Raw genomic sequence first — 13,358 nt, forward strand, 5'->3', positions numbered from 1 at the left:
TGAGAATGCACATCACACACTCACTTTATCCACACGGAGAAGAGTTTTCTCACTCCTGTCTTTGTCTGTCTGTGTGTGTGTGTGTGTGTGTGATTCATTTTCCCTCACTCAGTTTCTCTCATGCATGCTCATAAATATGTTTTTCCAATTACGTGTGTGTGCATGTGCATCATAATGAGATTAAAATGTATTTTTTACTGCCAAGCATCATGGTTTAATGAGACGTATACCCTAACATCAGCAGGTCTGTATCGTGCTCTGCAACACACACACACACACACACACACACAAGCACATAAACCCCCAGCTATAGGGCCATCATTTTGTCATCTCTGCTGCTGTAGAGCTGTTCTACCTTTAGGCTGATTTATCTGATATTTATTTATCTGATATTTATCTGATATTTATCTGATATTTATCTGATATTTATCTGATTTATTTTTCTGCCTTTAGGCTGATTTATGGCCATCCACACATTGCATTACAGTAGGCCTGTAATGTGTTGCTGAGCAAGAAAATATTAAGCCCAAGGGAGGACGGGGGGGGGGGGGACAATTTCCTGATGTGAGACCGATTATTATGCATGCCGAGGAGATCCAATTTAGAATTTGCATCTCCGATGAAAGCTTGAGGAGAAAAGAAAAGTGATAAAGGAGAAATGCACCCTCTTCTCTCTACAATGTGGCTTCGAGCAGCAATGTATTGATAGGATATACCTATCACAGATTACACTTTAAACACAGCTGGAAAAGTTCGGCACATGCTAAAAAGATCAAATGGATAAAAAAAATATGCTACTACATGGATCTCTCTCTCTCTCTCTCTCTCTCTCTCTCTCTCTCTCGCTCTCCCTCTCTCACTCCCCCTCCTCATTCTGCTTCAGTATTAACAGGCTGGATTCTGCCTGAATACAGAGGACATACGCGCTGAACAGGCTGGAGGAGGTCTATCACAGACTGTTTCTGATGTTGTGTGTTGACTCAATTATGGTGCAGAACTCTCATTTTCTAATCGCCTGTTCTTGTGGAAAAGAGGAAAAGTGAGGAGGTTTTTTTTACATTTTCTCTCCAACATTTACAGACGTGAAAATACATTGACGCGTTTGTTGTTTTGGAGCTTTTGGTTTCTTACGGAGTCAGAGTTATTATTATTATTAGATTTTTCTGATAATCGATCTCCCCCGCCGCCACCCTGAAGTTCATTGTTATTATCTTGGCCGCCGGGATGGTGGCCTTCATCGGAGCGGTAATCTGCATCATCGCAGCCGTCCACACCGGTAACTCTAGGGCTGCCGCGGCACAACAGCAACCAGCCACCGACAACCACTCGCTGTATCCGGACGCGGTGGCGCAGAGCCCCGCTGCAGCGGGCTCCGTGGCCCGGGCCGGATCTTTGGGCGCTCTCCATGTTTCTGAAACGCCCGATTCGGAAGCACCGACCTTCAACATCGGGCTCAGCGGGCTGGACGGGGTCACTGGACTCACGGGTCACGACCCGACGGTCAGTCGACTCATCTGCACGCCGATCCCCGCCGGGGAGTGCAACCCGAAGAACTTTCAGCAACAAGCGGAAGACCCGTCGCTGTACGCGGGGGAAGACTGGGGCTACCTCCGCACCACCGCGGAAGAGCTCCGGCAGACCGTTCTGCAGCAAAAGGACCAGATATTAACGGACCAGCGGACCATCAGGGAGCTGACGGGGAAACTATCCGAGTGCGAGAAGGGGCTGGACGGCAGGAGCAGCGGCGCAGACAGACGCCGGAGCGCTGCGGGGCTGTGGGGGGGCAAAAGCACGGCGGAGGAGACGCACCTGGAGCGGGTCATGGTGCGGGACAGCCCGGGTTCGACGCCCGACGGCGTTCACCTGCTCACCGTCAGGGCTGTGGATGAGCTGGAGCAGGCTATCACTCAGCTCAAAGACCGCATAGAGAAACTGGAGGTAGGTAGAGTGTGAAGGAAATGACCCCTCCACGTAAATCATCTCCTGCATGATAAAACAATTCTTGGGAAGCAGTTTTGGGTCCCACATGATGGGGTTTTGAGGCCATAAAGAAGGATCCCTCTATAAGTTTCACCTAGAATGGTGTTTCATGGCCTGAGAACAGCTTCTTTTTAAATTATTGTAGCCTACTATAACTCAAACTCTAGCTACATTTTGCTGTAATAAGTGATGATCAGAGTTGAGCACAGCTATTTGTGTCTTTTCTCCACTCTTATAATACCTTAGGACTCCTGGGCATGCATGCTTATGAAAAGAAGGGGTTTGAATATTGAATGAGAACAAGTGAGTTATCCAAAAACAATATGAGATTTATTTTATTTTCATACTTATAACATAATATTATCAGCTGCATCAATTTGAAATTATATCGATGTTAATTGCTGATAACATCAACATTTAGTGATTTCGTATAATCATAACTTGCCATCTGTTTATGTCATTAATAACACATGAATTGATTGCTTTGGCGCGGCGGATGCTCATTTCTAACGCCAAGTAAACAGATTGAGATGTAAAGTCAAAAGAAGGGGAGAGAGGCGAGATGAGGATAAAGGGGGAGGAGGGGGGAAAAAGGAGCAGCAGCAGCAGGAGGAGGTGGAGGAGAGAGTATAGCAGAGTAACATGCTCTCATCTGACCAGAATCCGATGATGTATAACCTCATTTTTTGGCTAAAGACATACCATACATCATGTATGAGTTGCCTATATTTGTAGAAAGCGCAGACTTAAAGTCATTCTCTGCAGTGTAGTACTCCTCACTCTGTGCGATCACATGTAGGACATGTCTGTGTGGGTCATTTTCTTTGCGGATTATAAACACTTTGTTATTCTATATGGCCGCTGACAGATGGAAAGCAAAAGGGTTGAATAATCACCACGTTTTGCGCTTTTCAAGAACACATATTTCCCTTTTGACAGAATGAGATCTGAATGGATTTCACAGGTCTTCGTAGTTCAACCTAAAACACAATCCTGTAGCGCGTGTGTGTGTCTTTTACCATCCAAGTCACGTTTCCGAGTACACAGGAGCTACATGGCCTATACTTCAGTAGCACATTGTGGTGTTTACATCAGATGCTATGGTGAATATAGAAGAAGAGCTTTCATCTGGGATTACTAGTCAGGTCAAATAACACTCCAAATCGGATACGTTTTCCTTTTACTTTTAGCACGTACCTGCAGCTGCCCGTTCAAAGTCCGTACTGTTGCATGCTGTATGCTTTCAGTTGGGACGTACTATACTTCCTCAGAACATTGCACATTGAACTTTGACCCTCTTCCTTATATATCCGCTGCACAGAGGATTGTGGGTGAGAGTAGCCAGAAGGATATATGCTGGCTTGCATACTGCAAAAAGCGAGCGGATGCATCCTGGTATTTTTGGCACACTGTCATACTATGTATTAGGACATGCTAAATATTTTTCTGGCACACTAAATGGTATATGGTTGTATGGGTATTGGAACGCACAGTATGTTAAATTCCTATCACCATTAGCATTCAAGACCAGACCACGTGAATCACACAAGGTGATATTGCGGCAAATGGTGTGAATGTGCAGTTACTGGAACGCTTTTCCATTTCGCGTACCTACATTTCCATCATAACCAGCAGCTTAATGATAGTAAGCACTCTGTAATATTGCACTGATCCAGCGGCAGTGTGGAGATCCTTTGCACTGAGCTTTACCTTTAGTATTGGCTCTTGTTTTCATGCGGATGTTTTGCATCTGGCTCGTTAATAGGCGGCATGGATGGGTGTTAAGTCACTGTAGCACTTTCAATGCTCACATGGACGCTGAAAGTTTGACATGTATGCATATCTAATTCTAAAATGCTTCGTTGCTGTGATGCTCTGCCAACGTTTTAGCACTTTTAAAAAAATCTGGCAAACATGCAGAAATGGCAGCTTTCCTGAAATGGAAGTGACAATTACCGTTTTTTCTTGAGTACCTTAATAAATAAACGCATCAAGGAAGCTTGAAGTTAGAGGATATGCTGCATGAAACAATAAACAACTCGGCACTGACAATGTGTGGCTGATAACAATACAAGAGGCAACATGGTTGTGAAGTTAGTGTGAGGTATATGTAGGTGTGTGTTCACTATTTTATGTCTTAAGAACAATAACGATGCCTGTTAAAAGTCCCCAAGAGATCTCATGACCACACCTGAGACAGGGAGGATAAAACAAACGCTCCTGCCTGGAAATGAACCGCCCCCTTCAGGTGCAATCACTTCCACTCAATGAGAGGTTTATTATGCTGCCTTCCTCCCTTTGCTCCCACTTTTTTTGACCTGAGTCATGATGTGCGCTTCCTGTAAATCTGTTGACTTCTTTCTTGCTTTGATTCACGTTATACCGCACAATATCTGTTGAGAGGATTTCTATTTGTAATGAGTCTTTTGTCCCTTTGCGGAGCTAAAACCGCTCACACAGAAGTGACCGAAGAATTGATGTGAGATCTTCCTTTGAAAATGAAACAAGCTGACCTCTTCTCCTTCTGTGCTCGTATCCATTGAGTCAAGTCTAGTGCATTCATGTCCAACAATGCCTGCACCACACTTCAGCAAATCTATAATACATTTTCTTCCCAGAAGATATTGCAATTTTGATCATTTTCTCTAGAAATGTTTGACATCTGCACATGTACATAGCTGCATTATAGCCTAGTCCTGTGCTGGATAAAATAACGATTATATGTTGAGAGTAGATCATCATGGCAAGACTCTGGGAAAGCAAATGCATCACAGTGTACAGTGCATAACAAGGTCCAGTTTTAAAAGAACTATTACATCAAATGTGTTGGTACTTAATTATGTTTTATGACTTCCTGGTAAGACAATTTACAATAAGGACATTTATTTTGCTCAATCCTTAGATAGGTATTTAAGGATAGTGACAAGTCTACTGCAGAACACATGTCAAATATGATGAACTGAGGATTACATTGGAAATCCCATCCATCCCGACGAAGGATCTTTTTTGGGACAAAAATCAATACTTAAGACTTGTATGCTTTACTGTGATTTTCACATAGTAGTTGTCATTGTAGGGATTAATTTTCCTAAGCACTGAGCACACTGAATGTATTCTGTATTAATTGCTTCGTGGTTCCTCTGTATTTCTACAGTACACTGTAACACAATGATCAGTGGATACACTGGACCACGCAGGTTTTAGAAATATTACAGCGTCTGTTTTTCCCACATTCCCTCTCTTGTGGTTTGGCTATTTATTGCGGTGACCCGTTCTGAAAGGGATCCTGGTAATTTGTTGTTGATGGAAATAGTTGATTATCTTGGCTGACCTTTAAGATGGTCTGTCCAAAAACCTCCCGTGTGGCACTTGGATACAGACAGTTTTGTTATGCTTCTCTGTGAAATTCTTTGTCACAAAAGAGCTTAGAGGTGCATGCCAGAAATCCCACAGTAATATGAAAACATCAACAAATATAACCCAGAATCAATTCTAAGTAATTCTGCAAAAGCAGCTACAGCCAGCATTCAGTTAGCTTAGCTTAGCATAAAGACAACGGCGGGAAACACCTAGCACGGCTCTCTCTGGAGGTGAAAAAATCCAAAAGTTCTCTAATTAAGCCGTCAAACCTAATTTGAGTAATCTGTACCAAAAAGAAGGTGTAAAAACAACACTTTATTGCTTTTATAGGAGATAATGTTGGGATTTGTGATTTTACTGGGGGTTATGTTCAGGACTATTTCTTGGTATTTCTAGCAAAGATGTTGAACTTCTCTGTAAGGACTGTCACGGGGCATGATGAGGACTCAAGCGCAGACAGTCAGAGTAGGGGAAAAAAAGTCTTTAATAGCTCACAAACAAAAACAGGTAATCCAAGGACAAAACGAAAGACGAGGGGGAAAATCCGGCAGGACAAGGCAGGGCAGACAGACTGGGAAACCGGGAACAGGATGAGCAAAACGGGCGGGTAGGTAGGAAACAAACACAATGATCTGGCAGTGAGTGAGTGAAAGACAGGGGTTTAAATAGTGAACTAGGCAGAGTGAACAGGTGAGACTAATGAGCTGATGAGGTGAGTGTGACTGGCAGGTGCACTGAATGAACTGATTAGGTGAGTGAGGAGCTACAGAAAGAAACAAAGACACAGAACACACAGGGCAAAGCCTGATCGTGACAGTACCCCCCCTCCAAGGGACGGATTCCAGACGTCCAAAAAGAAAAACAAAACAAAAACATGAACATCTTCCAAGGGAGGGCGGTGGGGGCCCGGAGGAGGGTTATAACTCCTCCGAGGCCGAGAGTCAGAGTCCACAACCTGGTGGGTGGAGGGGGTCCGGAGGAGGGATGGCCGGCCTGGCAGACTGGGGAGACTGAGGGTCCGGAGGACGGAGCTCTGGAGACTGAGGGTCCGGAGGACGGAGCTCTGGAGACTGAGGGTCCGAACTCTAGAGACTGGGGGTCCGAGGGTCCGAACTCTAGAGACTGGGGGTCCGGGGGTCGGAACTCTAGAGACTGGGGGTCGGAACTCTAGAGACTGGGGGTCGGAACTCGAGAGACTGGGGGTCCGGGGGTCGGAACTCGAGAGACTGGGGGTCCGGGGGTCGGAACTCGAGAGACTGGGGGTCCGGGGGTCGGAACTCGAGAGACTGGGGGTCCGGGGGTCGGAACTCGAGAGACTGGGAACCAGGAGGGGGTCGGAACTCGAGAGACTGGGAACCAGGAGGGGGTCGGAACTCGAGAGACTGGGAACCAGGAGGGGGTCGGAACTCGAGAGACTGGGAACCAGGAGGGGAACTGCACTCGAGAGACTGGGAACCAGGAGGGGAACTGCACTCGAGAGACTGGGAACCAGGAGGGGAACTGCACTCGAGAGACTGGGAACCAGGAGGGGAACTGCACTCGAGAGACTGGGAACCAGGAGGGGAACTGCACTCGAGAGACTGGGAACCAGGAGGGGAACTGCACTCGAGAGACTGGGAACCAGGAGGGGAACTGCACTCGAGAGACTGGGAACCAGGAGGGGAACTGCACTCGAGAGACTGGGAACCAGGAGGGGAACTGCACTCGAGAGACTGGGAACCAGGAGGGGAACTGCACTCGAGAGACTGGGAACCGGGCTCCAGAGACTGGAGATCGGACTGGGAACCGGGCTCCAGAGACTGGAGATCGGACTGGGAACAGGGCTCCAGAGACTGGAGATCGGACTGGGAACAGGGCTCCAGAGACTGGAGATCGGACTGGGAACAGGGCTCCAGAGACTGGAGATCGGACTGGGAACAGGGCTCCAGAGACTGGAGATCGGACTGGGAACAGGGCTCCAGAGACTGGAGATCGGACTGGGAACAGGGCTCCAGAGACTGGAGATCGGACTGGGAACAGGGCTCCAGAGGCTGGAGATCGGACTGGGAACAGGGCTCCAGGGGCTGGAGATCGGACGGGGAACAGGGCTCCAGGGGCTGGAGATCAGACGGGGAACAGGGCTCCAGGGGCTGGAGATCAGACGGGGAACAGGGCTCCAGGGGCTGGAGATCAGACGGGGAACAGGGCTCCAGGGGCTGGAGATCAGACGGGGAACAGGGCTCCAGGGGCTGGAGATCAGACGGGGAACAGGTCTCCAGGGGCTGGAGATGAGGCTCTGGGCAACCGGAGTCCATAGACTGGGGCTCAGGGGGATAGACTGATGACCCAGCGGGGTAAAGGGCTGGAGGTCGTTGCAGCGCGGAGGCGGCAGCGGCCGGGACTGGAGGTCCCTGCGGTTCGGAGACGGCGGCGGCCGGGACTGGAGGTCGCTGCGGTTCGGAGACGGCGGCGGCCGGGACTGGAGGTCGCTGCGGTTCGGAGACGGCGGCGGCCGGGACTGGAGGTCGCTGCGGTTCGGAGACGGCGGCGGCCGGGACTGGAGGTCGCTGCGGTTCAGAGACGGCGGCGGCCGGGACTGGAGGTCGCTGCGGTTCGGAGACGGCGGCGGCCGGGACTGGAGGTCGCTGCGGTTCGGAGACGGCGGCGGCCGGGACTGGAGGTCGCTGCGGTTCGGCGGCGGCCGGGACTGGAGGTCGCTGCGGTTCGGCGGCGGCCGGGACTGGAGCTCGCTGCGGTTCGGAGACGGCGGCGGCCGGGACTGGAGGTCGCTGCGGTTCGGAGACGGCGGCGGCCGGGACTGGAGGTCGCTGCGGTTCGGAGACGGCGGCGGCCGGGACTGGAGGTCGCTGCGGTTCGGAGACGGCGGCGGCCGGGACTGGAGGTCGCTGCGGTTCGGAGACGGCGGCGGCCGGGACTGGAGGTCGCTGCGGTTCGGAGACGGCCGGGACTGGAGGTCGCTGCGGTTCGGAGACGGCGGCGGCCGGGACTGGAGGTCGCTGCGGTTCGGAGACGGCGGCGGCCGGGACTGGAGGTCGCTGCGGTTCGGAGACGGCGGCGGCCGGGACTGGAGGTCGCTGCGGTTCGGAGACGGCGGCGGCCGGGACTGGAGGTCGCTGCGGTTCGAAGACGGCGGCGGCCCGGACTGGAGGTCGCTGCGGTTCGAAGACGGCGGCGGCCCGGACTGGGGATAGCTGCTGCTCCGAGGCGACAGCTGGAGTCGGCTGGATCGCCGACCGGACACGGGGAGGTGGAGTCGGTCGGACCGCCGACAGGACACGGGGAGCTGGAGTTAGCTGCGGCCCAGCGGGAGCGGGGAATCGCTGCGGCCCAGCGGGAGCGGGGGATCGCTGCGGCCCAGCGGGGATGGAAGTCTGACCCTTCTTTCTCTGTCTCCTACGAGTGTTGAGCTGGCAGTCCATCAGGTCGCGGTTCGCCTTCTGGACACTCCGAGGCCCACCAAAGGCCAGGCGGGTTCCCATGAACTGCTCATACCACTCAGGGAGACGGCACTCCAACCCATGGTCTGCTGAGTCCATTGTGGGCCAGATCATTCTGTCACGGGGCATGATGAGGACTCAAGCGCAGACAGTCAGAGTAGGGGAAAAAAAGTCTTTAATAGCTCACAAACAAAAACAGGTAATCCAAGGACAAAACGAAAGACGAGGGGGAAAATCCGGCAGGACAAGGCAGGGCAGACAGACTGGGAAACCGGGAACAGGATGAGCAAAACGGGCGGGTAGGTAGGAAACAAACACAATGATCTGGCAGTGAGTGAGTGAAAGACAGGGGTTTAAATAGTGAACTAGGCAGAGTGAATAGGTGAGACTAATGAGCTGATGAGGTGAGTGTGACTGGCAGGTGCACTGAATGAACTGATTAGGTGAGTGAGGAGCTACAGAAAGAAACAAAGACACAGAACACACAGGGCAAAGCCTGATCGTGACAAGGACAAAACATTAACTACGGCAGAGTGAAACCTTAATAAATGAGCCCCGTTGTATATCCAGCAGTGATGTAATGTCTCAGCAAAATCAGTCATTAACTGGGTGTAATAACTTTGCCGTAGGCATGCAACCGAGCTAATGTTGAGATTCACTGCTATAGTAGTAAATACATAATACCTGAGCTGTTAGTTTGATTCAACATAACAGAGTGTACTTTACAATGTTTTCCTGTAACACTGTGAACCAGTTTCCATCCACTGTATCCCTCCTCTGCAGTCAGACATCGGCCCATTTCCTCACAACCAGACGGACAGCAGCACCTCAGGAGCGCCAGTGGAAGGCGGCGTGCCGGGCGGCCCGGAAAGGTTGGCCGATCCCGGGCACAGAGCCGGTGCGGACAGGCCCTGGAGGATGGAAGACTTGGAGGGGGAGCTGGAGAAGAAGGTGGAGCTGCTGGAGAAAGAGAGAAAAACCATGAGGCTGGAAACAGAGAAGCATAGGCAGGAAATCGACCGGGGCATCAATAAACTACACCATCGACTCTCAGGGCTGGAGGGAGGTCGGTATTGACAGAGGGGAGGAAAAGAAGGGAATGATGTGTAAATGAAAATATAACAACAAGAGGAAGGGAGGCATGTATACTGTAATGAATCACTTGCAGAATGACTCAATTCACTAATGAGAAATAATTTGGCATAAAAGTTACCTCATATGTTTCATTTTTGTATTCCTCTTGATCAAATCAGGCCAAATCAGGGTTTCTTTATGATAAATAAATGATGTTTAACTGCTGGAAAAAAAGATCAAAAGGACTATAAAATCCATGCCCCGCCTGAAAATGTCAGATCAGATGAAGAAGTTGAGTCACAGTCTATGAGATTAGCAGGAAATCTATTTTGCCAGCTGGATGATTAAATTGATTTCTCTCTTTTGTGTCCGTATACTCTCAGGTGTCTCAGGGCATTCCTTCCCAGAGGGCTACAGGCTGTCCTTCCCAACTCGGACGAACTACATGTACGCTGTTGTGAAACACTCCATCCCGGCGCTGCGGGCCTTCACCGTCTGCCTGTGGCTGCGGCCCGCGGAGGAAGGGATCGGGACGCCTCTGTCTTACGCTGTTTCCGAGCAACCCAACGAACTGGTGCTGCTGCAAGGCCTGCACACCCCCACTGAGCTGCTCATCAATGACAAGGTATACGCCGTCAGTTGAGAGGCTGAGCCTCCGCTGTGTATCTGAACTGACCCGTCCACTGCTTGACAGCAATTCATTTTCCCGAGGAGATTTATGTCGCGGTTTGCGGGTTATGTTTCAAACTATTTATTGATTGATATGACGTGTATTATTAAGCCGACACAAACCCTCTACAGTCTGTAGAGAGCACATCATTATGAGTCCATTTTCGGCAGAACTTTATTTTAATGAATGCAAAGGGATATAGAAAGTGTATACACCGACATAAACATATATTGCCGTAATTGACAATCATTTTATAATATATTAAAGACCATAATGCCAGGATAAATTGCTCAATTATTGCTAGATACAAATATCAAGATTTACATGAAGTGTGCATGCATTACTACCTATTACTTAGTAAATATATGTGGAGTACTCCATCCAAACAAATACCGATTTTAACATACACATTGTGATTTTTCAATCTGTGTCAATATGTTTGTGTTACGTGTTAATTCGATGCAATGGTGCAGCCACGTAAAAAATTTGTTTCAATTTAGGTTAATTAAGGTTTTATTTAATAATATGTCAGTGCCTTTTGAATAAAAAAACATAGAGGATAAAATAACTATAATTTCAAACAGAGAACGCTGTTAATAACTTTGCTGTAAGACACAGTAACTGGATCCAAGATCCCCCCCACTATCACCCACTACTGCTTTCTACTCGGCTCACCCACTTTCTGCAATGTTACCAGTATCACTGCGCTGTATACAAACAGCATTATGGTCTTTATTAGAATCTTTAATGTCTCTTACAGAAGAAGTAGTGCACTGTATTAGCATGCAAATAAGTCCAACACATCAAACGACAGAGCCAATTTAGCAGACAAGCTAAATCGCCTCATTCATGTGTTTAAATGACACATTAATGCACCACATTGACAGCACTGCAGGGTGGTGTAGTGCAGTGCAGTGACTGGTATAATTCAATGAAGTCATTATGGTAATAGATGCCTGGAGGAAAGATTTGTGTCCTTGGAGGTAGCAGGATGTCTTTGGGACTCAGGGAATACTGCACAACAGCCAACAGAGGAAACAGGAGAGAAATAAGATACCAGAGGGACGTCACGCAGCTATACAGCTACATCCTGTCTCACCTCCAAAATGGGTGGTGTCGTAAACATCCACTTCTTCTGAACTGCCCTCGTGCTCTACCCCGTTGCTAGGTGGCGCAGTTGCCTCTAAACCTCTCCAGAGGCAGCTGGCAGCACATCTGCGTGAGCTGGAGCCAGAAGGGAGGAGCCTGGCAGGCCTACCAGGGGGGAAAGCTGCGGGGCGAGGGCCACGCGCTGGCAGCCGGACATCACGTCCGACCTGGAGGAGTGCTCATACTGGGGCAGGAGCAGGTGAGTGCATGAATGAGGGAGTGAAAGACTAAATTAATGATGTTTTCAGTGCTTGGATGCAGGTAATGCTTACTTGCTTGTTTGTAAGTAAAAGTGTTTTTGTCTTCAATCACACCCTCTCCGTAACGTCGCTCTTCTTTCTCTCCAGGATTCTCTGGGCGGAGGGTTTGACTCATCCCAGGCTCTGGTTGGGGAGTTGTCCCAGGTGGGTCTTTGGGACCGGGTCCTGTCTGCTAACCAGGTGGCCAGCTTGGCCCGCTGTGGCAGGGTCACCCAGGGCAGCGTGGCCCCCTGGACCGAGAACGGAGTTGAGGTTTACGGTGGAGCGACCAAGGACCCGGGAGAGCCTTGTAGCAAACACAGCAGGAGTTCTCAATGACCGATGTGGCAAAGGGAAGGGACAGAAAGAAGGGAGGGGTAAAGTTGTAGCCCTTTCAAGAAAGTAGGATTCTGACCATTATTAGCACTGCTCCAGAATTTTTTTAACATCTATGTGTGGCATGGACTGACAAGTTTGTAAAAAATGGAAAATTGATGGTATGCATATCTATATGACGTGAGTACTTGAGGGTTTGCAGTTACTTTACCACACTTCTAGTAATCAATGGAGGCCCACTGGAAAATTGTGCAATACAAGATGAGATTCCTCATAAATAAAGCTTATTAGATTCATGTCCAGCTTCAGGCCACACTGAACTATTTTGTCATTGGTCCAAGCTAATGTAAGCAAATAATGTAAACAGTAACTCTGTGAATACTTGGAATCAATTGAAGCTTCTGCTGGTTATTCACTGGTGAGCAAACGGAAAAGCAACGACACAGTGATGGTCAGCTGACCAAAAGTAGTATGATTAGGTAACAAACAGTTTTTTAACCTTTAGAGGAATTGTGAACATTTTGGAAAATATGCCTATTTGCTTCCTTGCTCATGTCTGTACAGTAAATTAGCAGCCAGCTAACTTAGCTTAGCATGAAGAATAAAAAAGGCGGGTAAATGTTACCCTGGCTCCGTCCAAAAGTAACGACATCTACCTACCAGCATCTCTAAAGCTCACCAATTAACATGTGATATTTTGTTTCTTTAATCAGCACAAATATTTATTAAAATTTGTCGTTTTAAGACTTTGTTGTTTTGTACAAACACGTTCATTTGTGAGCTTTGGGCGAAATGTGTTACGTTTGGACAAAGCCGTGCTAGCCTTTTCCACATGTTACCAGTATTTATGCTAAGCAAAGCCGGCGTGCATAGCTACATGCGAGTGACTCTTCTTACCAAACGCTCAAGAAAGACCCTCAAGAACGCAAACAAGCGTATTTCCTGAAATGTTGAACAGAAATGTTGAATCAGATTAGAGGAAGCTGATAAAACTGTGCAAACATGCCCACTATCTATATTTATTCCTTTGAGACGGCCGAGCTGGGAGAACTTCAATGGGTTCAAGAGTTGTTGACCTCCACTGTGGCTGCCAGACCTTGTGTAAAACCTCTG

The 13,358-nt window shown here is 48.7% G+C and overlaps 1 protein-coding gene across 1 annotated transcript; it reads left to right on the forward strand.

The window, feature by feature from the left end:
* Positions 1 to 1,197: 1,197 nt before the first annotated feature.
* Positions 1,198 to 12,248, forward strand: nptxra (neuronal pentraxin receptor a). The gene is made up of 5 exons (XM_076080082.1): positions 1,198 to 1,938; positions 9,561 to 9,843; positions 10,235 to 10,476; positions 11,690 to 11,869; positions 12,018 to 12,248. Exons 1-5 carry the CDS (start codon positions 1,225 to 1,227, stop codon positions 12,246 to 12,248), a joined length of 1,650 nt encoding a protein of 549 aa, XP_075936197.1. The 5' UTR covers positions 1,198 to 1,224.
* Positions 12,249 to 13,358: the final 1,110 nt, after the last annotated feature.

Source organism: Anarhichas minor, unplaced genomic scaffold (genome assembly GCF_050575085.1).
Source record: "Anarhichas minor isolate MPS153535 unplaced genomic scaffold, ASM5057508v1 ptg000007l, whole genome shotgun sequence".
Taxonomy (NCBI): Eukaryota; Metazoa; Chordata; class Actinopteri; order Perciformes; family Anarhichadidae; genus Anarhichas; species Anarhichas minor.

Excerpts from the sequence above, each read along its gene's own strand:
- nptxra (XM_076080082.1), top strand. The coding sequence starts at position 1,225 with ATGGTGGCCTTCATCGGAGCGGTAATCTGCATCATCGCAGCCGTCCAC. Across the intron at positions 10,477-11,689 it reads AGCTGCTCATCAATGACAAG|GTGGCGCAGTTGCCTCTAAA; the intron begins GTATACGCCGTC and ends CCCCGTTGCTAG. Across the intron at positions 11,870-12,017 it reads TCATACTGGGGCAGGAGCAG|GATTCTCTGGGCGGAGGGTT; the intron begins GTGAGTGCATGA and ends CTTTCTCTCCAG.